This window comes from Thalassophryne amazonica, chromosome 11, assembly GCF_902500255.1.
Source record: "Thalassophryne amazonica chromosome 11, fThaAma1.1, whole genome shotgun sequence".
Taxonomy (NCBI): domain Eukaryota; kingdom Metazoa; phylum Chordata; class Actinopteri; order Batrachoidiformes; family Batrachoididae; genus Thalassophryne; species Thalassophryne amazonica.
The window spans coordinates 69,158,513-69,180,358 of NC_047113.1; the positions used below are offsets into that span (position 1 = coordinate 69,158,513).

At 41.1% G+C, this 21,846-nt stretch overlaps 1 protein-coding gene across 1 annotated transcript; it reads left to right on the top strand.

Annotated features, from left to right (window-relative positions):
- The first annotated feature begins 3,142 nt into the window (after positions 1–3,142).
- ppid (peptidylprolyl isomerase D) lies at positions 3,143–20,051 on the top strand. Its single transcript, XM_034182096.1, has 10 exons — positions 3,143–3,316; positions 4,372–4,512; positions 4,797–4,903; positions 15,821–16,009; positions 16,763–16,885; positions 17,278–17,384; positions 17,665–17,806; positions 18,351–18,437; positions 18,610–18,652; positions 19,772–20,051. Exons 1-10 carry the CDS (start codon positions 3,232–3,234, stop codon positions 19,858–19,860), a joined length of 1,113 nt encoding a protein of 370 aa, XP_034037987.1. The 5' UTR covers positions 3,143–3,231; the 3' UTR covers positions 19,861–20,051.
- Positions 20,052–21,846: the final 1,795 nt, after the last annotated feature.

Below are 21,846 nucleotides of genomic sequence, written 5' to 3' on the forward strand. Positions count from 1 at the left end.
ATAACTACTTCACTGATTCTCACCAAATTTACACCACAGATAGATTTTTTTGGGCATGGAAAACTCCAATGAATTTTGGAGGTGATCCAGATCTGGATTGGCAGACATCGGGAATCTCTGATTGCTCTTGTTCTTACTGAAATCCCCCCAAATAAAATTACGGTCATCATGATCACAGCCAATAAATTTTCCTATAATCTGCTGCTGCTGAGTCATTAATCTTTCCTTCAAGCAGTTATTGGGAAAAGCCTGAGAAACATGTTCCAAGTTTTTATTAAATTGTATACATTTAATCCAATTGTAGTTCATAATTGGTAAATGCTGTCATTGTTTTGCAGCAATCTTTCCTTATTTTAGTAACGTTACAGCCTTTATATAATATCTTGTATAACTGGTTTCGCACTAGCTTGGCACATTGCACCTACGTAAGGTTACCAACCGTCCCTTGAAAAACAGAGTCATCCTGTATTTGGAAACTAAAATACATGTCCTTTATTGAACCGAAGAAGGACACAGTTTGTCCTGAATTTCTGTGAGAATCAAACATAGACGGTATAATCAATGAATGACAGGGTGATTTTTATTAGAATTTACAGTAATGTGCTAATCTCATTGGCTGAAGCACTGTCACTTAGTGTTGCTTGTGTAGAAGATACTGGAAGAGTATCGCAACAGCAAACATGGATGATTCTGGCGTGAATGCGGAGGTACGGGAATTAGGCACAGCAGGGAGGTCTCCCTCAGTTCATTCTCCCCCAAGGAAAAAGAGGAGAAGGTGGCAAAAAATATAGACTGGAATGTGGGAAAAGAAAAAAGAAAATGCAAGGCTTGAAAAGGCACATGAAAATATTTACAAGGTACACTGCAACGTCTGCCCGTGAATGTTTTCAATAGCCCATATTGGATTGTTCAAAGTCAAACAGCTTGGCTATTGTGATGGACACAAAAGAAATATGACAGTTACAGTTACACAGCTTCCTGATGAGGAGGATTTTCTTAAAAAGACCTGAAAGTTCAGCTACAATTTGCCAGAAGGTACATCTGAGATGCAAGCCTAGATTTGATGTTTTGGTGAAAGAAAATCTTCCTCTATACCACTTCATCATGAAGCTGTATGAGGATACAAAATGCAAAACATGCACTGTGCACAATTTCTCCAATCACAGCCGCAGAAGCCTATAACTTCTGGGTTGTCTGGGTGTCTTGGTGGCTTTCCTCACTCTTCTCCTTGCACAGTCACAGAGTTTTTGAGAACAGTCAACTATACAGTAAGACAAAAATCACCAAGACACTAAAGACTTGGACCTTCATCCTCCATCAAAGGTATCAACATCAATAAACACCTTTGTCCAGCTTCCTTGTTGTTCTCAGGCATCTCTCAGTCTCAAAGATAATATTATCCAAGTCAACTGTAAACCTGTACACCAACTCCTGACTCAGCTTATTGGGAGCTGCAATCAGGCATCTTTTGATTCCAGAAAAATCACAGCATTGTCCACAAAGTGAAGCTCAGTAGACCTTACCTCACCAACAACCAAATGTAAGTAGCTGGACACCACAACATTACCCAACACCAGTGTTGCCACAGTTACTTTGAAAAAGTAATCCAATTACTGATTACTGATTTCCCCTTGAAAAAGTAACTTAGTTACTTTACTGATTACTCAATTGGAAAAGTAACTAAGTTAGATTAGTAGTTACTTTTTTAGTTACTTTCCCCAGCTGCCGACAACAACCCTCTGCCACCTCAACATGACAATGATACTTGTTTTGCCAAAACTCACTTTATAGTCACCCTTTCTTGGCTTCAATGAAAATAAATACTTGTTTTATAAAAAGTAAAATAAAGACCTCTTTCTTGACCTCATATTTAAACTGTTGACAGCACTGTAACAGTAAAACTTGCAATTTCTATCTTACAATGTTTATAAATGTAACTATTAAATTCATTCTAACATTTTTCTAACATTTAAATTCTCTCTAAACATTTTACTTGTCGAAATTATTATTATTTTAAGTAGTATTAGTAGTTGTTGTAAAAAAAAAGGCTTCCAAACTGGACCTTTAATCTAGAGGTGTTGTGGGGGCGTGGGGCACATCCCTGCCCCACGCCCCCATTCCATCTGGATTCGCCCCTGCTTTGGCGTTTGAGCACAAAGAATGGATAACATTTATTTATGCAGAAAACATGACCAGATTTACAGGGAAGAAAGTTTTATTGCGTTTTCACATCATGTGGTCCTCAGAAAGAGAGTTTAGGTGCATTTTAGTGGAAAATAGTGTTAGTTGTTGACGCGTCGTGGAGGATCAGCTGTTTTTAACAGCAGATACGGAGCGGCTCGGAGAAAAAAAAGCATAAAAATGTCTTTGTAAAGCTCAGTGCAGGTGTGGTGTAAGAGGTGAGGACGAGTCGTAGCTGTTGCAGAAAACCGTGGATGAAAAGCTCACAGCTCGCTTAAAGTGGGCAGTTCAGTCGAACCCCGACCTCCTGCCCACAGACCAAGTTTAATGCTGCTATCGACCCACAATGCAAAAATAATAGTAACGCACAGTGACTTGGAGAAGTAGCTTTAATCTGATTACTGATTTGGAAAGATTAACGCATTAGATTACTCGTTACTAAAAAAAGTGGTCAGATTAGAGTAACCGGCATCACTGCCCAACACCTAGTCTATAGAAGCATTGGCGAGTGTAGGAGCCACAACATATTCCAGACAAATGGCAGACTGGGAACAACACTACAAATAACACTCATACCTCTATGTAGTCCAGCCATAATGTCAAGCAGTAGAAATCCTGTAAATTCTCAGGATGCCCCACAATGCAGTCTAATCAACCGAATTGCTCTTTGTGAAAATCAATATAGGCTGCAAAGAAGCACTGCTGACAGGCACGTATGCGATAAATGAGTACTTGAAGGAACAGGACCCATTCGATGGTTGACTTCTTGGCCCACTGTGAAGCCACACTGCTCTGGTCACAAATCCTGTTGGGAATGACCATTGTCAAAGTCATATTCAAACATCTTATTTTGAAATATGACCCTCAAAGAGTATTGACTTATTTTTTTCAGTTTTGGTTCTTGTCAGTCAGCTGTCCAATAGGTGGCGGTATTTCATTTACTAACCGCCGCGCTAGTAAAGCTAACAGAAGAAGAATTTGTAGTCGATGTTTCTGGTGGTATCCACAGAGCCGGTTTAGCTATATTATCAAGATTCCGAAGTACTAAATATGGCTCACCCAACACCGAATGAAAAGCCTTCAAACTCTGAAAACCCTCGAGTCTTCCTGGATGTAGAAATCGATGGAGAAAAAGGTCAGAAGAACGTTCAGACGTTTTCGTGTTGGGTCAGACATCTGCTGTTAGCATCGTTAGCTTAATGCCATTCATTCGGGATCCATGTGCTGACTTCTACAAAACTGTTCGTTTACCATACTTAACTCTGTAAATAAGGCCGTAATTTTCATTTGTTTTAGCACTGTCATTAATATTCCTTTAAATAGCCTCACAGAAAAAGAAGTCAGATCAGCTGGCCTTGTTGACCTGACTGAATCTACTTTGATTCCATGATCTGGTTGACAGACAGTGACAGTGTTCAAGTTCAGGATTCAATGTCTCTGTAGTTGCTTCATGAATGCTTAATGTCATTGTTCTGGATCCAGGCTTTTGACATCCTGGACTCAGCCATCAGCAGCATGTCTGAAGTGTCTAACTCGATTTGCTGATGTTAGCAGTGACATTCATCTTGGAGCTTGGCCTATGATGTGGAGAAACATCTGGGAAGAGCTTATTACGTCACAAGGCCACTGATGTTTGTTGATGCCAATACTTTCATAGGAGAGGATCAAAGTCTTTAGTCCTGGTGGGTTCGTCGGTACCATCAAATGAGCGGTTGCATTGTGGGACTCGGATGAGGCCATACTCCATAACCGACATGATCCAGCATGCAAGTGCTTGAGTACTGAGGACCCCAGCAAGTGGAAAAGGTCCATGGTGATGCCCACGTATCACCTGGACTTGGCTGCAGCAGATATATATATATATGGTTACTTACTGAGGTGGCGATGAACTAGTAGTCCGCTTGAGTGGTTCCACAGTGGGATGGATGTTGCAGTACGATTTGCTTCCAGATCTGATCTACAGACTTGATCCCTTAGAAGCAAACATTTTAGGAAGTGCTGGTTTTGTTCCACAAAAGTACTTTAATTTTGAACATTGTCATACTAATAATGGAATCTTTCCTGCAAGTTTCTGTACTCATGGTAAACTTAAAGAATACTTCACAAAACTTGGGTCATGATTTGGCTTTTCAAAGATTTGGCTTTGCATTGAGACTGAGTTGGTGTAATATCACTGCTGTGTGTCCACAGTGGGCAGAATAGTTCTGGAGCTGTTTGCCGATATTATCCCAAAAACTGCTGAAAACTTCAGAGCCCTGTGCACTGGAGAGAAAGGCATCGGAAAATCAACTGGAAAACCGCTGCACTTCAAAGGATGCCCATTCCACCGAAGTAAAACACCCTTCACATGTGCACCCACTGTAAAATTTCACCTTGAAAGGAAATGTTAAAGTTTTATGTCAGAAATACATATTACAATTAAAATTACCACCACATATGAAGAAAGGACTCTTAAACACACATGACTGTAAAAGACAGTATTATTTACAAAACAGATCAAGTAATGTGAATTTAATGGGATAATCTTTGGGCATTGATCTTTGCATGACATTCTTTCTGGTTGGTCCTGGAGAGCAGTTTAACACTAGCTGTTTGTTTGTTTTATTTTTTGTTAGTCATCAAAAAGTTCATGATCCAAGGAGGTGACTTCTCCAACCATAACGGCACTGGTGGTGAGAGCATCTATGGGGAGAAGTTTGAGGATGAAAATTTTCACTACAAGGTAAAATAATTGATCCTACTGGTGCTTTGAGTGACATGCAATATCTTCTCAAATGTCAGTCATCTTAAGTCTAGAGGCCTAGAGCAAAAATGGCATAGCTCAAAACTAGAACTATTCCACCCTGTGTGGCATGATGCTATTCTGGACTATAAACATCCACTATTGGCTACAAAACAGGCCTACTACTCTTATTTGATCAACAAAAATAAGTATAATTCAAAGTTCTAGTTCGACATGGTGAAAACACTTATTCAAGGATAACCACCTGTAAGTCACTCTCCATTTACAGCTCAAGATTTCTTAGATTACTTAGAAAAGAAAATAGATGACATTAGGTCTGATACTATATTCCAACATGCCTTAATCCCACCACTGCACCCTGTTACTGATGTGGGTGCCATCACTGAAACCTCACCTACATTTGGGTGATTCTTAGACTACGGGCACTTATGTCCTTTGATCATATTGTATGAAAAACAGAAAAAAGGGGAAATTTCACACTTTTATAGTTATCTTTACAATGAAAGTGTGTTAAGAAATGTGTTCTAGTAGTCTATGATGACTTTTTCACCTTTTTTCAGCATCATTATATGCAAATATTGCCGTTTTTTGCTTGTCCCACACCCAGACTTTTGATCTTCAATGATAAAAATGAATGGTAAACGTTTTTTCTAATGTTTTAAAATATCTCTGAATAAAATATCAGTAAAATAATCAAAACATAATTGGGGTATTCAGTGTCATACAACTGTTGTGATTTTTTTAAACAAAATGTAGTTGTCCCACACTATTGCCGTAATTTCCACCACAACACTGTAATGTCCCTAAACAGTTTGTATGAAAGATTGTTTGGGTAGTTTCTATGGAGATAAACAGTGACATCAGAGCACATGTATATAGCGCCAAATCACAACAAACAGTTGCCCCAAGGCACTTTATATTGTAAGGCAATGGTGTGGTGGAAATTACATTTACAAGGCCAATAGTGCCCGTAGTTAAAGAATCACCCTTGTATGAAAGATTGTTTGGGTAGTTTCTATGGCGATAAACAGTGACATCAGAGCACATGTATATAGCGCCAAATCACAACAAACAGTTGCCCCAAGGCGCTTTATATTGTAAGGCAATGGTGTGGTGGAAATTACATTTACAAGGCCAATAGTGCCCGTAGTTAAAGAATCACCCATTTACTAAATTTGATGTTATCTCACTGATGTGCTGACGAAACTTGTAATTTCTGGTAAATGCACATGTCTTTTTGACCCTATACCAACAAAACTGTTTAAGGACCGGGGAGGTGTGTGTGGATCGGGAGGTCTGGGCGGCTTTGCTTGAGCTGCTGCCCCCGCGATCCGACTCCGGATAAAACGGAAGAAAATGGATGGATGGCTTACTGTATTAAAAATTATTAACCTGTCACTTACCTCGGGATCTCTTCCTAAATGCTTTAAATCTACAGTGATTAAACCAGTATTTAAGAAATCGAACCTTGACCCCGGTCTCCTGAAAAATTATAGGCTGATCATTTTGTTCTAAAATCCGTAAAAAGTAGTTTTGCAGCAGCTTGTGGGCCACCTTACTGAGAATAAACTCTTTGAGCCACTAGAGTCCTGCATTTCAATTAATCAATCAACTTTTTTTTTATATAGCGCCAAATCACAACAAACAGTTGCCCCAAGGCGCTTTATATTGTAAGGCAAGGCCATACAATAATTATGAAAAACCCCAACGGTCAAAACGACCCCCTGTGAGCAAGCACTTGGCAACAGTGGGAAGGAAAAACTCCCTCTTAACAGGAAGAAACCTCCAGCAGAACCAGGCTCAGGGAGGGGCAGTCTTCTGCTGAGACTGGTTGGGGCTGAGGGAAAGAACCAGGAAAAAGACATGCTGTGGAGGGGGGCAGAGATCGATCACTAATGATTAAATGCGGAGTGATGCATACAGAGCAAAAAGAGAAAGAAACAGTGCATCATGGGAACCTCCCCACAGTCTACGTCTAAAGCAGCATAACCAAGGGATAGTCCAGGGTCACCCGATCCAGCCCTAACTATAAGCCTTAGCGAAAAGGAAAGTTTTAAGCCTAATCTTAAAAGTAGAGAGGGTATCTGTCTCCCTGATCTGAATTGGGAGCTGGTTCCACAGGAGAGGAGCCTGAAAGCTGAAGGCTCTGCCTCCCATTCTACTCTTACAAACCCTAGGAACTACAAGTAAGCCTGCAGTCTGAGAGCGAAGCGCTCTATTAGGGTGATATGGTACTACGAGGTCCCTAAGATAAGATGGGACCTGATTATTCAAAACCTTATAAGTAAGAAGAAGAATTTTAAATTCTATTCTAGAATTAACAGGAAGCCAATGAAGAGAGGCCAACACGGGTGAGATATGCTCTCTCCTGCTAGTCCCCGTCAGTACTCTAGCTGCAGCATTTTGAATTAACTGAAGGCTTTTTAGGGAACTTTTAGGACAACCTGATAAGAATTACAATAGTCCAGCCTAGAGGAAATAAATGCATGAATTAGTTTTTCAGCATCACTCTGAGACAAGACCTTTCTGATTTTAGAGATATTGCGTAAATGCAAAAAGGCAGTCCTACATATTTGTTTAATATGCGCTTTGAATGACATATCCTGATCAAAAATGACTCCAAGATTTCTCACAGTATTACTAGAGGTCAGGGAAATGCCATCCAGAGTAAAGATCTGGTTAGACACCATGCTTCTAAGATTTGTGGGGCCAAGTACAATAACTTCAGTTTTATCTGAGTTTAAAAGCAGGAAATTAGAGGTCATCCATGTCTTTATGTCTGTAAGACAATCCTGCAGTTTAGCTAATTGGTGTGTGTCCTCTGGCTTCATGGATAGATAAAGCTGGGTATCATCTGCGTAACAATGAAAATTTAAGCAATACCGTCTAATAATACTGCCTAAGGGAAGCCTGTATAAAGTGAATAAAATTGGTCCTAGCACAGAACCTTGTGGAACTCCATAATTAACTTTAGTCTGTGAAGAAGATTCCCCATTTACATGAACAAACTGTAATCTATTAGACAAATATGATTCAAACCACCGCAGCGCAGTGCCTTTAATACCTATGACATGCTCTAATCTCTGTAATAAAATTTTATGGTCAACAGTATCAAAAGCAGCACTGAGGTCCAACAGAACAAGCACAGAGATAAGTCCACTGTCCGAAGCCATAAGAAGATCATTTGTAACCTTCACTAATGCTGTTTCTGTACTATGATGAATTCTAAAACCTGACTGAACCTCTTCAAATAGACCATTCCTCTGCAGGTGATCAGTTAGCTGTTTTACAACTACCCTCTCAAGAATCTTTGAGAGAAAAGGAAGGTTGGAGATTGGCCTATAATTAGCTAAAATAGCTGGGTCAAGTGATGGCTTTTTAAGTAATGGTTTAATTACTGCCACCTTAAAAGCCTGTGGTACATAGCCAACTAACAAAGATAAGTTGATCATATTTAAGATTGAAGCATTAAATAATGGTAGGACTTCCTTAAGCAGCCTGGCAGGAATGGGGTCTAATAAACATGTTGATGGTTTGGATGAAGTAACTAATGAAAATAACTCAGACAGAACAATCGGAGAGAAAGAGTCTAACCAAATACCGGCATCACTGAAAGCAGCCAAAGATAACGATACATCTTTGGGATGGTTATGAGTAATTTTTTCTCTAATAGTCAAAATTTTGTTAGCAAAGAAAGTCATGAAGTCATTACTAGTTAAAGTTAATGGACTACTCAGCTCAATAGAGCTCTGACTCTTTGTCAGCCTGGCTACAGTGCTGAAAAGAAACCTGAGGTTCTTATTTTCTTCAATTAGTGATGAGTAGAAAGATGTCCTAGCTTTACGGAGGGCTTTTTTATAGAGCAACAAACTCTTTTTCCAGGCTAAGTGAAGATCTTCTAAATTAGTGAGACGCCATTTCCTCTCCAACTTACGGGTTATCTGCTTTAAGCTACGAGTTTGTGAGTTATACCAAGGAGTCAGACACTTCTGATTTAAAGCTCTCTTTTTCAGAGGAGCTACAGCATCCAAAGTTGTCTTCAATGAGGATGTAAAACTATTGACGAGATACTCTAACTCTCTTACAGAGTTTAGGTAGCTACTCTGCTCTGTGTTGGTATATGACAATAGAGAACATAAAGAAGGAATCATATCCTTAAACCTAGTTACAGCGCTTTCTGAAAGACTTCTAGTGTAATGAAACTTATTCCCCACTGCAGGGTAGTCCATCAGGGTAAATGTAAATGTTATTAAAAATGATCAGACAGAAGGGAGTTTTCAGGGAATACTGTTAAGTCTTCTATTTCCATACCATAAGTCAAAACAAGATCTAAGATATGATTAAAGTGGTGGGTGGACTCATTTACTTTTTGAGCAAAGCCAATAGAGTCTAATAATAGATTAAATGCAGTGTTGAGGCTGTCATTCTCAGCATCTGTGTGGATGTTAAAATCGCCCACTATAAGTATCTTATCTGAGCTAAGCACTAAGTCAGACAGAAGGTCTGAAAATTCACAGAGAAACTCACAGTAAGGACCAGGTGGACGATAGATAATAACAAATAAAACTGGTTTTTGGGACTTCCAATTTGGATGGAAAAGACTAAGAGACAAGCTTTCAAATGAATTAAAGCTCTGTCTAGGTTTTTGATTAATTAATAAGCTGGAATGGAAGATTGCTGCTAATCCTCCGCCCCGGCCCGTACTACAAGCATTCTGACAGTTAGTGTGACTCGGGGGTGTTGACTCATTTAAACTAACATATTCATCCTGCTGTAACCAGGTTTCTGTTAGGCAGAATAAATCAATACGTTGATCAATTATTATATCATTTACCAACAGGGACTTAGAAGAGAGAGACCTAATGTTTAATAGACCACATTTAACTGTTTTAGTCTGTGGTGCAGTTGAAGGTGCTATATTATTTTTTCTTTTTGAATTTTTTTGCTTAAATAGATTTTTGCTGGTTATTGGTGGTCTGGAAGCAGGCACCGTCTCTACGGGGATGGGGTAATGAGGGGATGGCAGGGGGAGAGAAGCTGCAGAAAGGTGTATAAGACCACAGCTCTGCCTCCTGGTCCCAATGCTAGACAGTCACAGTTTGGAGGATCCAAGAAAATTGGCCAGATTTCTAGAAATGAGAGCTGCTCCATCTAAAGTGGGATGGATGCCGTCTCTCCTAACAAGACCAGGTTTTCCCCAGAAGCTTTGCCAATTATCAATGAAGCCCACCTCATTTTTTGGACACCACTCAGACAGCCAGCAATTCAAGGAGAACATGCGGCTAAACATGTCACTCCCGGTCTGATTGGGGAGGGGCCCAGAGAAAACAACAGAGTCCGACATTGTTTTTGCAAAGTTACACACCGATTTAATGTTAATTTTAGTGACCTCCGATTGGCGTAACCGAGTGTCATTACTGCCGACGTGAATTACAATCTTACCAAATTTACGCTTAGCCTTAGCCAGCAATTTCAAATTTCCTTCAATGTCGCCTGCTCTGGCCCCCGGAAGACAATTGACAATGGTTGCTGGTGTCGCTAACTTCACATTTCTCAAAACAGAGTCGCCAATAACCAGAGTTTGATCCTCGGCGAGTGTGTCGTCGAGTGGGGAAAAACGGTTAGAGATGTGCACGGGTTGACGGTGTACACGGGGCTTCTGTTTAGGGCTACGCTTCCTCCTCACAGTCACCCAGTCGGCCTGCTTTCCCGACTGCACGGGATCCGCCAGGGGGGAACTAACGGTGGCTAAGCCACCTTGGTCCGCACCGGCTACAGGGGCCTGGCTAGCTGTAGAATTTTCCACGGTGCGGAGCCGAGTCTCCAATTCGCCCAGCCTGGCCTCCAAAGCTACGAATAAGCTGCACTTATTACAAGTACCGTTACTGCTAAAGGAAGCCGTGGAACAACTAAACATTTCACAACCAGAGCAGAAAAGTGCGGGAGAGACAGGAGAAGCCGCCATGCTAAATCGGCTAAAAGCTAGTAGCTACGCAACCTAGTGGATTCCTAAAAACACGCAAAGTGAATAATGTGTAAATAATTTAGAGGTGATTCAGCAGAGGGAGTGCTTTAGTTAAGGCACCAGACAGGCCATGAAGCAGCACAAGTAACGCACGGCAACAGCGAACGCACGACAACGGTGCAAAAATAAAATAAAAATCCACTAGACAGGCTGTGGAGCAGCACAGGTAACGCACGACAACAGTGGTAGAAAATAAAATAAAAATCCACTAGACAGGCTGTGGAGCAGCACAGGTAACGCACGACAACGGCAGCAAAAAATAAAATAAAAATCCACTAGACAGGCTGTGGAGCAGCACAGGTAACGCACGACAACAGTGGTAAAAAATAAAATAAAAATCCACTAGACAGGCTGCGGAGCAGCACAGGTAACGCACGACAACGGTGGTAAAAAAAATAAAAAAAATAAAATAAAAATCCACTAGACAGGCTGTGGAGCAGCACAGGTAACGCACGACAACGGCAGCAAAAAATAAAATAAAAATCCACTAGACAGGCTGCGGAGCAGCACAGGCAACGCACGACAACGGTGGCAAAAAACAAAATAAAAATCCACTAGACAGGCTGTGGAGCAGCACAGGCAACGCACGACAACGGTGGCAAAAAACAAAATAAAAATCCACTAGACAGGCTGTGGAGCAGCACAGGCAACGCACGACAACGGTGGTAAAAAATAAAATAAAAATCCACTAGACAGGCTGTGGAGCAGCACAGGTAACGCACGACAACAGTGGTAAAAAATAAAATAAAAATCCACTAGACAGGCTGCGGAGCAGCACAGGTAACGCACGACAACGGTGGTAAAAAAAATAAAAAAAATAAAATAAAAATCCACTAGACAGGCTGTGGAGCAGCACAGGTAACGCACGACAACGGCAGCAAAAAATAAAATAAAAATCCACTAGACAGGCTGCGGAGCAGCACAGGCAACGCACGACAACGGTGGCAAAAAACAAAATAAAAATCCACTAGACAGGCTGTGGAGCAGCACAGGCAACGCACGACAACGGTGGTAAAAAACAAAATAAAAATCCACTAGACAGGCTGTGGAGCAGCACAGGCAACGCACGACAACGGTGGTAAAAAATAAAATAAAAATCCACTAGACAGGCTGTGGAGCAGCACAGGCAACGCACAACAACGGTGGCAAAAAACAAAATAAAAATCCACTAGACAGACTGTGGAGCAGCACAGGTAACGCACGACAACAGTGGTAAAAAATAAAATAAAAATCCACTAGACAGGCTGCGGAGCAGCACAGGTAACGCACGACAACGGTGGTAAAAAATAAAATAAAAATCCACTAGACAGACTGTGGAGCAGCACAGGTAACGCACGACAACAGTGGTAAAAAATAAAATAAAAATCCACTAGACAGGCTGCGGAGCAGCACAGGTAACGCACGACAACAGTGGTAAAAAATAAAATAAAAATCCACTGGACAGGCTGTGGAGCAGCACAGGTAACGCACGACAACAGTGGTAAAAAATAAAATAAAAATCCACTGGACAGGCTGTGGAGTAGCACAGGTAACGCACGACAACAGTGGTAAAAAATAAAATAAAAATCCACAGAACAGGCTGTGGAGCAGCACAGGTAACGCACGACAACAGTGCTAAAAAATAAAATAAAAATCCACTGGACAGGCTGTGGCGCAGCACAGGTAACACACGACAACAGTGCTAAAAAATAAAATAAAAATCCACTGGACAGGCTGTGGAGCAGCACAGGTAACACACGACAACAGTGCTAAAAAATAAAATAAAAATCCACTGGACAGGCTGTGGAGCAGCACAGGTAACACACGACAACAGTGCTAAAATAAAATAAAAATCCACTAGGCAGGCTGTGGAGCAGCACAGGTAACGCACGACAACAGCGCTAAAATAAAATAAAAATCCACTGGACAGGCTGTGGAGCAGCACAGGTAACACACGACAACAGTGCTAAAATAAAATAAAAATCCACTAGGCAGGCTGTGGAGCAGCACAGGTAACGCACGACAACAGCGCTAAAATAAAATAAAAATCCACTAGGCAGGCTGTGGAGCAGCACGACAACAGTGCTAAAAAATAAAATAAAAACGAAAGCGTTAGCAAGCTAGTTAGCTTGCCAACGCTGATGAAAGTTAGCTGATAAAAGTGCTCCGTCGCGATGTTTCGACCGTTAGGTCTTCTTTAGGCGTTGGAGCACGGTGAAAAAGTAAAAAAAAAAAAAAAAAAAAAAAAAAAAAAAGTAAAAAAGTATTGAAAAAGACTGTTAATTTAAAGAACTCAAACAGCTCAGTTCAAACAGCTAACAGATACAGCAGAACACCATTTAGAACATACCATTTCATGGAGGCAGTTCTTACTCGCTATGGATTCAGACACCACCACAATTCTGTTACTTTTAGATCTTAGTGCTGCATTCGACACTGTGGATTATCGTATACTACTCGACAGCTTGGACAATCACTTTGGGATTGTATGGTTGACGTCCTACCTGACCAGTCGCTCTCACTGTATCCTGTACAATAACATCACCTCAAACGCTGTTCCGATGAAATGCAAGGTTCCACAGGGATCGGTCTTGGGCCCCCTGCTTTTCTGTCTTTATATAGCACCCCTTGGGCATATACTGTGAGGTTATGGGATTACTTTCCACTGCTATGCCAATGATACTCAGTTGTACATGCCGATAACTGCTGGTAATCTCAAATACATCAAGAATTTAGAGGATTGCCTTGCTTCAGTGAAAAGCTGGATGTCTACCAATTTCTTACTTTTAAATTTGGAGAAGACTGAAATGATGGTTCTTGGTCCAATCAGACATCAGCATCAGTTTGACCAGTTAACACTTAACGTAGACTCATGCATCATACATCACTCTGACAAAGTGAGGAACCTTAGGTGATTTTTGGTCCCGCATTGTCCTTTGACCTACACAGAGAAATCATGAGGACTGCTTTCTTCCAATTGCAAAACAGTGAAAATTCATCACATCCCATCTATGGTTAATGCAGAGACTCTGATCCACACATTTCTCTCTTCTAGTCTGGACTACTGCAATGTCCTGTTGTCTGGTTTACCGCAGTCCAGCATTAGGGGTCTCCAATTGGTTCAAAATGCTGCTGCCAGAATTTTGACTAGAAGCATTTAAAGTTTGACCACATTACACAGATTTTGGCCTCCCCGCATTGGCTTCCTGTCTCTGTGAGGTCTGATTTTAAGGTTCTGCTGTTAATTTATGCTAATCTGGAAATTATTCATGGATTAGGGCCTCCTTATTTAGCTGACCTAATTAAACCCTACATACCGGCCTGTGCGCTGCGTTTTCAGGGTGCAGGACTACTTTGTGTCCCTAAGGTAAAAAAAAAAAAAAAAAGTCAGCAGGCCATGGAGCCTTGTCTTATCATGCCTCTGTTTTGTGGAATGATCCCCCTGTAGAGATAAAACAATCAGATTCCGTTGAGTCATTCAAGTCCAGACTAGATGTATCTGTTCTCCGTCTTGTATGGATAGTTTTCCAGTGTAGTATGGAACTATGTTTCCTCTCCTTTTAATTCATATTATTAGCAATGGAACAGGTCTCTGCCTCACTTCGTATAAATTCTGGGTCTGTCAGTGAAATACAGGGCTAGCTGCAGGAGGCCACTTCAGGCCACTCTTTGCTTCCCTATTGATTTACTGCTGGTGAATTAATGCCTATTAGTTATTTCCAGACGACCGATTCTGCTGTTTTTCTCTCTGAGGCACTGACAACACCAATGACGGGTCCTGGCCCTGCACCCCAGGGTGCCAGACTGACCTCAGGATGCCATGCTTGTTGCACCACTGACTGGAGGTCCTGCTCTGTAGCCCACCGGTGCTGGACATGGACACCTGTGTATTAGAGACCTAAGATGGAGTTTATTTTCAATTAAGTACTGTTTTGTTGCTTTTCTGTTTGTAATGAAACTCTTGTACAATCTGTAAAAACCTTGTACCTGTTACAATGGCCTAAGCAGTGGGTCACCCCTCTGGGTCTGGTCTGCTTGAGGTTTCTTCCTTATTATCACCAGACGTTTTTCCTTACCATGGTCACCAGTGTACTTGCTCAGGGGGGGTTGGTAGGGTTAGACCTTACGGGTGATTCTTTAACTACGGGCACTATTGGCCTTGTAAATGTAATTTCCACCACACCATTGCCTTACAATATAAAGCGCCTTGGGGCAACTGTTTGTTGTGATTTGGCGCTATATACATGTGCTCTGATGTCACTGTTTATCTCCATAGAAACTACCCAAACAATCTTTCATACAAACTGTTTAGGGACATTACAGTGTTGTGGTGGAAATTACGGCAATAGTGTGGGACAACTACATTTTGTTTAAAAAAAATCATAACAGTTGTATGACATTGAATACCCCAATTATGTTTTGATTATTTTACTTATATTTTATTCAGAGATATTTTAAAACATTAGAAAAAATGTTTCTTTACCATTCATTTTTATCATTGAAGATCAAAAGTCTGGGTGTGGGACAAGCACAAAACGGCAATATTTGCATATAATGATGCTGAAAAAAGGTGAAAAAGTCATCATAGACTACTAGAACAAATTTCTTAACACACTTTCATTGTAAAGATAACTATAAAAGTGTGAAATTTCCCCTTTTTTCTGTTTTTCATACAATATGATCAAAGGACATAAGTGCCCGTAGTCTAAGAATCACCCTTACACATGTTAAGTGCCTTGAGGCAGCTTTGTTGTGATTTCGTGCTATACAAATAAAATAAATTTCAACCCCCCCTCACCAGGCTGTCCTAATTTTCTTCAGGAGCATATCAGAAAAGATTGTTTCAGTTCTTGTTTTTGCTGTCAGTGCCATCTTTTTTGTTCTCCACACAGCATGACAAAGTGGGTCTGCTTAGCATGGCCAACTCCGGGCCAAACACCAACGGCTCACAGTTCTTCATCACGACTGTCCCCACACCACACTTGGACGACAAACATGTGGTCTTTGGACAAGTGCTGAAAGGTATGGGGGTGGTAAAAATGCTGGAGGACATCGAGACTAAAGACGACACCCCAGTTAAGGTGAATGAATATCTCTTGTAGTGCATTTAAATCAGTCAGTAATACACAAAAAGTGTAGTCCTGCGTAGTGGTTTTTATTTAAAACGGGCGCATTTCAGAAATGGTGACTGTAAACAAAACATGAGTGAAGGAAGCCTCCAAGACAAGAAATTTCAGTTGGTTTGTCAAAGCTAGACTCAAATCTGGGATTAGTCTGTTTTTATTTAAAAAAAGTAAAATTCAACACATACAGAGGCTCATAACTCCTTCAGCGCTGTAAGGACCTTTGTGAGCTCGGCTGAGGGGTTTAAATCCACACAACAGCACATTTTCCTTTGTTAACCTCATGATTTACTTGTTCAGTCTTTGGAGTCTTCATTTTCAAAATCTTATCTAATTGAACACAAATTGAAGAAAAACCTGCATGGAAATACAAACATTTCACTGTGCATTTCGTTTAAATACTGCATCATTAAAAGAACAAATTTGGAGGTGCAAATTATCTAGCTTTTGGTTTATTTGATCTGTTAAATTATTTCATGGTCACATGGATTGATGTGAAATGCTGAGTTGAAAAGAGATTTGGGAATTTTGTCCACTAGGTGGCAGTACAAAGTAAGCGAACAGAGTGCACGGTTTGTGGAAATTATTAAAAATAAGGGGTGGGGTGGGAGTTCAAACACTACAATTCTACAAGTCTTAACTTTTAAATATACATGAACTGTGTGTTCCATGTTGGAGCCCATTCATGGAAAAGTGAAACTGTCTCTGCAGCCGTGCGTCATAGCAGAATGCGGCGAGCACAAGGACGGAGACAGTTGGGCCGCTGCACCTAACGACGGGTCAGGGGACACCCATCCAGACTTCCCTGAAGACTCAGATATCGACTTTAAAGATGTAAGTATCGGTGAGGGATTCTTCCTCCATGGAGGTCGAACTGCTGTGGGATCTTAACAGGAAAAATGTTTGTCTTATGGAGAGTCTGGAGAGAACATGAATACCAGTTTTAGTATCACAGTCTGGGGAGTGTTTAACCTCGTGGCAGCAGAAACCCCTAACTCCTGGATTGTTTTATACAAACTACTTGTTCAGTTTGTTCGAAATGTGTGCAATCAGATTGTTGCTGGGTACAAAGTTTTCCTTCAGTGTAACAGTTTAAGCTAAATTGTCACCATAATCGGATAGTAAATAAACATAAAATTCAATGTTAATTTTTGTGTGTCTTTTCACGCTGTCAAAAAGGAAAGTGTGCAGTTGGATTTTAACCTGTACTTTTTTTTTTTTTTTAGGTTGACAAAATTTTAGCTGTAGCTGAGGACTTGAAGAATATCGGAAACAACTTTTTTAAAAATCAAGACTGGAAATCAGCGATCAAGAAATACAGCAAAGCTCTCAGGTAATGCAGCGCTGAAACTTGGAGAGGGAGTTTGCTTGTATGGAACAGACAACACGACAGTGACTACTGTTGTAGTAACTAACATACAGTAATGAATCTTAGCCTTAACCTTTGGAGCTGTTCACCTAACATTTGTTTGAGGGTGGTGACAGGGTGTCGACAGGGTGTCGAGTTCAAACAGCTCAGTAGCACTTAAGGACTAATTTGCTCCGAGTGGGTTTGTGTCATTGATCATAATTCACTTTGATTTGTATCACCGACAGTCAGCTGGATTTTTCAGATACCTGGAGGTGGGAGGAGAGGACCTGGAGGAGGAGGTGCAGAAGAAACTGGAGCCCACGGCCCTCAGCTGCTTTCTCAACACTGCTGCATGCAAACTGAAGATGCAACTCTGGCAGGAAGCTCTGGACAGCTGCAACGAGGTCACATAACTTACAACAACAACCCCCCCCCCACACACACACACCAACACCAACTCTTTTAAAGACAGGCATTTAGTGTGTATACATAGCGTGCACTTCCCTCAAGTATACCAAAATATATTTGAGATCTTTTTAGTTTTAGTAGGATGGAAAGTCCTCAAGATTGCAGATGTTTGTTCAGAAAAAGAATAATCAGAACAAATTAAGGGACCCAAAAATAGACCTGTCCCTTTCATAGATAGAGGAAAAATAGTTGGGAACCACTGGTCAACTTTAATAGTCACCTCAATTTGAAGTGATTTATGTTATGATTGTGAGCTGTATAAATATGCCTCACGTCCCAGAATGGGTCTGTCTGCGGGAACCGATGAATTGTGAAGCCCTCTACTGCTCCCATTCTGTGAAACATCTGAAAATGATTTTGCCACAGATATATCTGCATCTTAAGCTGGATTCTCACCTCAGAGCTCCATATTTAACTTGTAAAGAAAACTGCAAAACTATTTGACAATTTAAACACTGATTGATGTGTTGTGATTTACAGGCTCTCGACTTGGACCAGACCAACACGAAGGCACTATTCCGGAAGGCTCAGGCTTGGCAGGGTTTAAAGGAATATAGCAAAGCCATGGTAACGTTGAATAAAATTTGTTTATGAAAAAGTAGCTCAAATGAAGGTGTGTGAGTGCTGACTGCTGGAGTATCTTGTTTTCATTCTTTAGCAATAAAAGCCTTTAAAAGCCAATAAAAGTCTATTCAAACTTTGAGAAACTTTCATTGTTATCCGTATCTCATTTTGACAGACTGATTTGAAGAAAGCTCAAGAAGTAGCTCCAGAAGACAAAGGTAAGACATTTTTCTCTTTTGTTTGGTCTCTATCCCCCAACTCTTATGCCACCGCGTTCACACCAGGCGTGACCAGACGCCACAAATTCGCGTTGGTCACATGGTGACGGATGCGCCACCATCGCCCGTTGTGTTGCTCTGCTTTTGTTGCGAAAATTCGCCCTAGTGCGTCATCAAATAGGAGGAGCTTCCATTCCGCTCAGCAGCTCCGGTTGTCAGTCAAGTTAACATGATGGACCTTGATCACATGGAGCGAGTTGTTGTGGAAAGCTGACAAACGTCATGACTACGTTCCCAATTCGAGGAGTATCATTATTTGCTGTAGGAGCTGCGTCTGGATGACGGCCGTTTTCAGCGGTCAGGGCAACGTGAAATGACGCGACGCAATATCACGCCACAAACGTGCCAATCGCTCAAAATCGCTTCACTCGCGTCGCTTCATTCGCATCCGTCGCGCTGCGTGGCTTGGCGCCACAACGCCTCCTTCCATAGGGATTACATGGCAACCTGTCGCTCACGTCGTGCCCGGTGTGAATGCGGCTTTATGATTTATTAAAACACTAACACACAACAAAAGCTGCTCCTTTGTTTATTGCAATATGCAAGGTTCCTTCAATGGAACAATCAGTTAAACCAGCAGTGCTCAGTCCTGTTGTTGAGGACACACAGCGCCTCTTACTGGGACATTTACACCAAAATAAAAACTTGCAGATTTCAAAAACTTTCTTCTCTCTGGAATCAGAGGGGAAAAAAAAAAAGAACAAGAACTAGTCCTGAATTCTGAGCATTACATACAGAAAGTTGAAACATTTTGTTCACAGTAAGTGTATAATTTAATGTCAGGTGTAGGGCTGAAATGTTTACTGAAGGTGTGAATTCATTTTTATATCACAACATACTTAATTTTTATGTCTAAACAAGAAAACAGAGTGAGGTTATTCATCATGTACCAGAGCAGTTTGACCGTGACATCAGATACATCACTATCTGTACAGGCTTTTCTGCATATTCTATACTTTTGATTCTTCAGGGTGAACAGTGCTGATTAATAATTTTTACATCATGAGGGTGATAAACAGATTTAAAAATATCTAAACTAACCCACTTTTCTTTTGACAGTCATCAGCAATGAGATGAAGAGAGTCCAACTTAAAATTCAGGAAGAGAAGGAGAAAGAGAAGAAAATCTATGCCAAAATGTTTGCATGAACCTCTCGTCATCTCTGCTGGAGTATTTGTTTTTTTTTTTTTCTCCTTTTTTCCTCCGAGATACAGACCATGTGAGCAGGTAACCTCTCACTTGGTTTCTCATGAATTACTGTTATGTCTGCACTCTGGAACTGTAACATGAGTTTGATTTCTTGCTCTGAACTTTCACTGTGCAGCAGCTCAGTCAGAAGGGGGGGGGGGGGGGGGGGGGGGGGGGGGGGGGGGGGGGGGGGGGGGGGGGGGGGGGGGGGGGGGAAATATTGTATGAGGCATTACTTCATGTGCTACACATTTGATGTAGTACCCTGCCAACACAACAGTATTTATATCTTTACAGTTGTCAGTAAATTGAAACAGATATGAGGTTTTTTTTCTTTGAACTGATCCTATGATGTAATGACATTATGTACAACCCTGCGCAGACCTGTTATAATAAACTTTGCAATATACAGTAGTGGTCATAAATTTACATACACACATGGAGTTGACTGTCACAGCAGTAGTGTGCTTTCGGTGACTTCCTTAAACTCTGGGTTCTCCACAGGATTTTTAATGAACAGGTGTACAGTACCTGGAAAGTATTTATAATGCTTCACTTTTTCCACATTTTGTTATGATAGAGCCTCATTCCAAAATGGATGAAACTCATTTTTTCCTCAATTCTGCACAATACCCCATAATGACAATGTGAAAAAAGTTTTATTTAAAACTAAGAAATCACATGTACATAAGTATTCCCAGCCTTTGCCATGAAACTCAAAATTGACCTCAGGTGCATCCTGTTTCCACTGATCATCCTTGAGATGTTTCTACATTTTAAGTGGAGTCCACCTGGGGTACATTCAGCTGATTGGACATGATTTAGAAAGACACACACCTGTCTACATATAAGGTCCCACAGTTGACAGTGCATGTCAGAACACAAACCAAGCATGAAGTCAAAGGAATTGTATGTCGACCCCAAGACAAGATTGTGTTGAGGCACAAATCTGGGGAAGGGTACAGAAACATTGCTGCTGCTTTGAAGGTCCCAGTGAGCACAGTGGCCTCCATCATCCATAAATGTAAGAAGTTCAGATCCACCAGGACTCTTCCAAAGCTAAACTGAGCGATCGGGGGAGAAGTGCCTTAGTCAGGGAGGTGACCAAGAACCTGATGGTCACTCTGTCAGAGCTCCAGCATTCCTCTGTGGAGAGAAAACCTTCCAGAAGAACAACCATCTCTGCAGCGATCCACCAATCAGGTGGCCAGATGGAAGCCACTCCTTAGTAGGGCTGAAACGATTAGTCGAGTAACTCGAATAATTTGGTTCCAAAAAAAGTTTGAGGAAAATTCTGTGCCTCGAAGCTCCATTTAACATTGTAGTACATATGCCAGGCCTGTGTGTGGCACTGTAACCCCCCCCCCCCCCCCCCCCCGCAAAAATACAGAAGACTAGAACATGTGCATAAGCCTTGTAAGAGCTAATGAAAATAGCACCAGAAGCTGCAACTTTTCGAATGCTGACTTACTGTGCATTTAAAGTGAAGCAGTGCGTTTGTGTATTTTTAAAAAATACATGGTTTGGTCTGCTGGCTACTCTGCTGTACGTGTAATTTAAGTCAATCAAGTTGATTCAAAAACCGCCTTTATTCGGATTGGATTAGAGTTTTCTTTGACAGGGTGCAGAGTGGATTTATCAATGTGGCTTTTGTGGAAAAGCTGCACCCCAGAGTCCAGTTTTTCTACAGGCTGTGCTCACGTTCATGTGCAGCCTGACTGACTGACGACCAACTGACTGTGCTTACAGTTTGGTGTCAGGGGAGTGCTGAGTTCCTGACACCGGGAAAGATCCAAAACTTGTAAAGAAGTGAAAAAAAATTACCCAGGAAAAGAGAAACGAATACACTAAATTTGACAATCTGTGTGATGTTGCAGTGACACTGTGCCATTGCTTAGGGAGAGCACTGGACTACTGAAGTTTAAAAATGCAAAAGTACTTTTCGT

Bases quoted from the DNA above. Each gene is read 5' to 3' on its own strand.
- ppid (XM_034182096.1), top strand. From the start codon at position 3,232: ATGGCTCACCCAACACCGAATGAAAAGCCTTCAAACTCTGAAAACCCT. The intron at 16,886-17,277 runs GTAAGTATCGGT...TTTTTTTTTTAG, and splicing joins CAGATATCGACTTTAAAGAT to GTTGACAAAATTTTAGCTGT. The intron at 17,385-17,664 runs GTAATGCAGCGC...TGGATTTTTCAG, and splicing joins AAATACAGCAAAGCTCTCAG to ATACCTGGAGGTGGGAGGAG.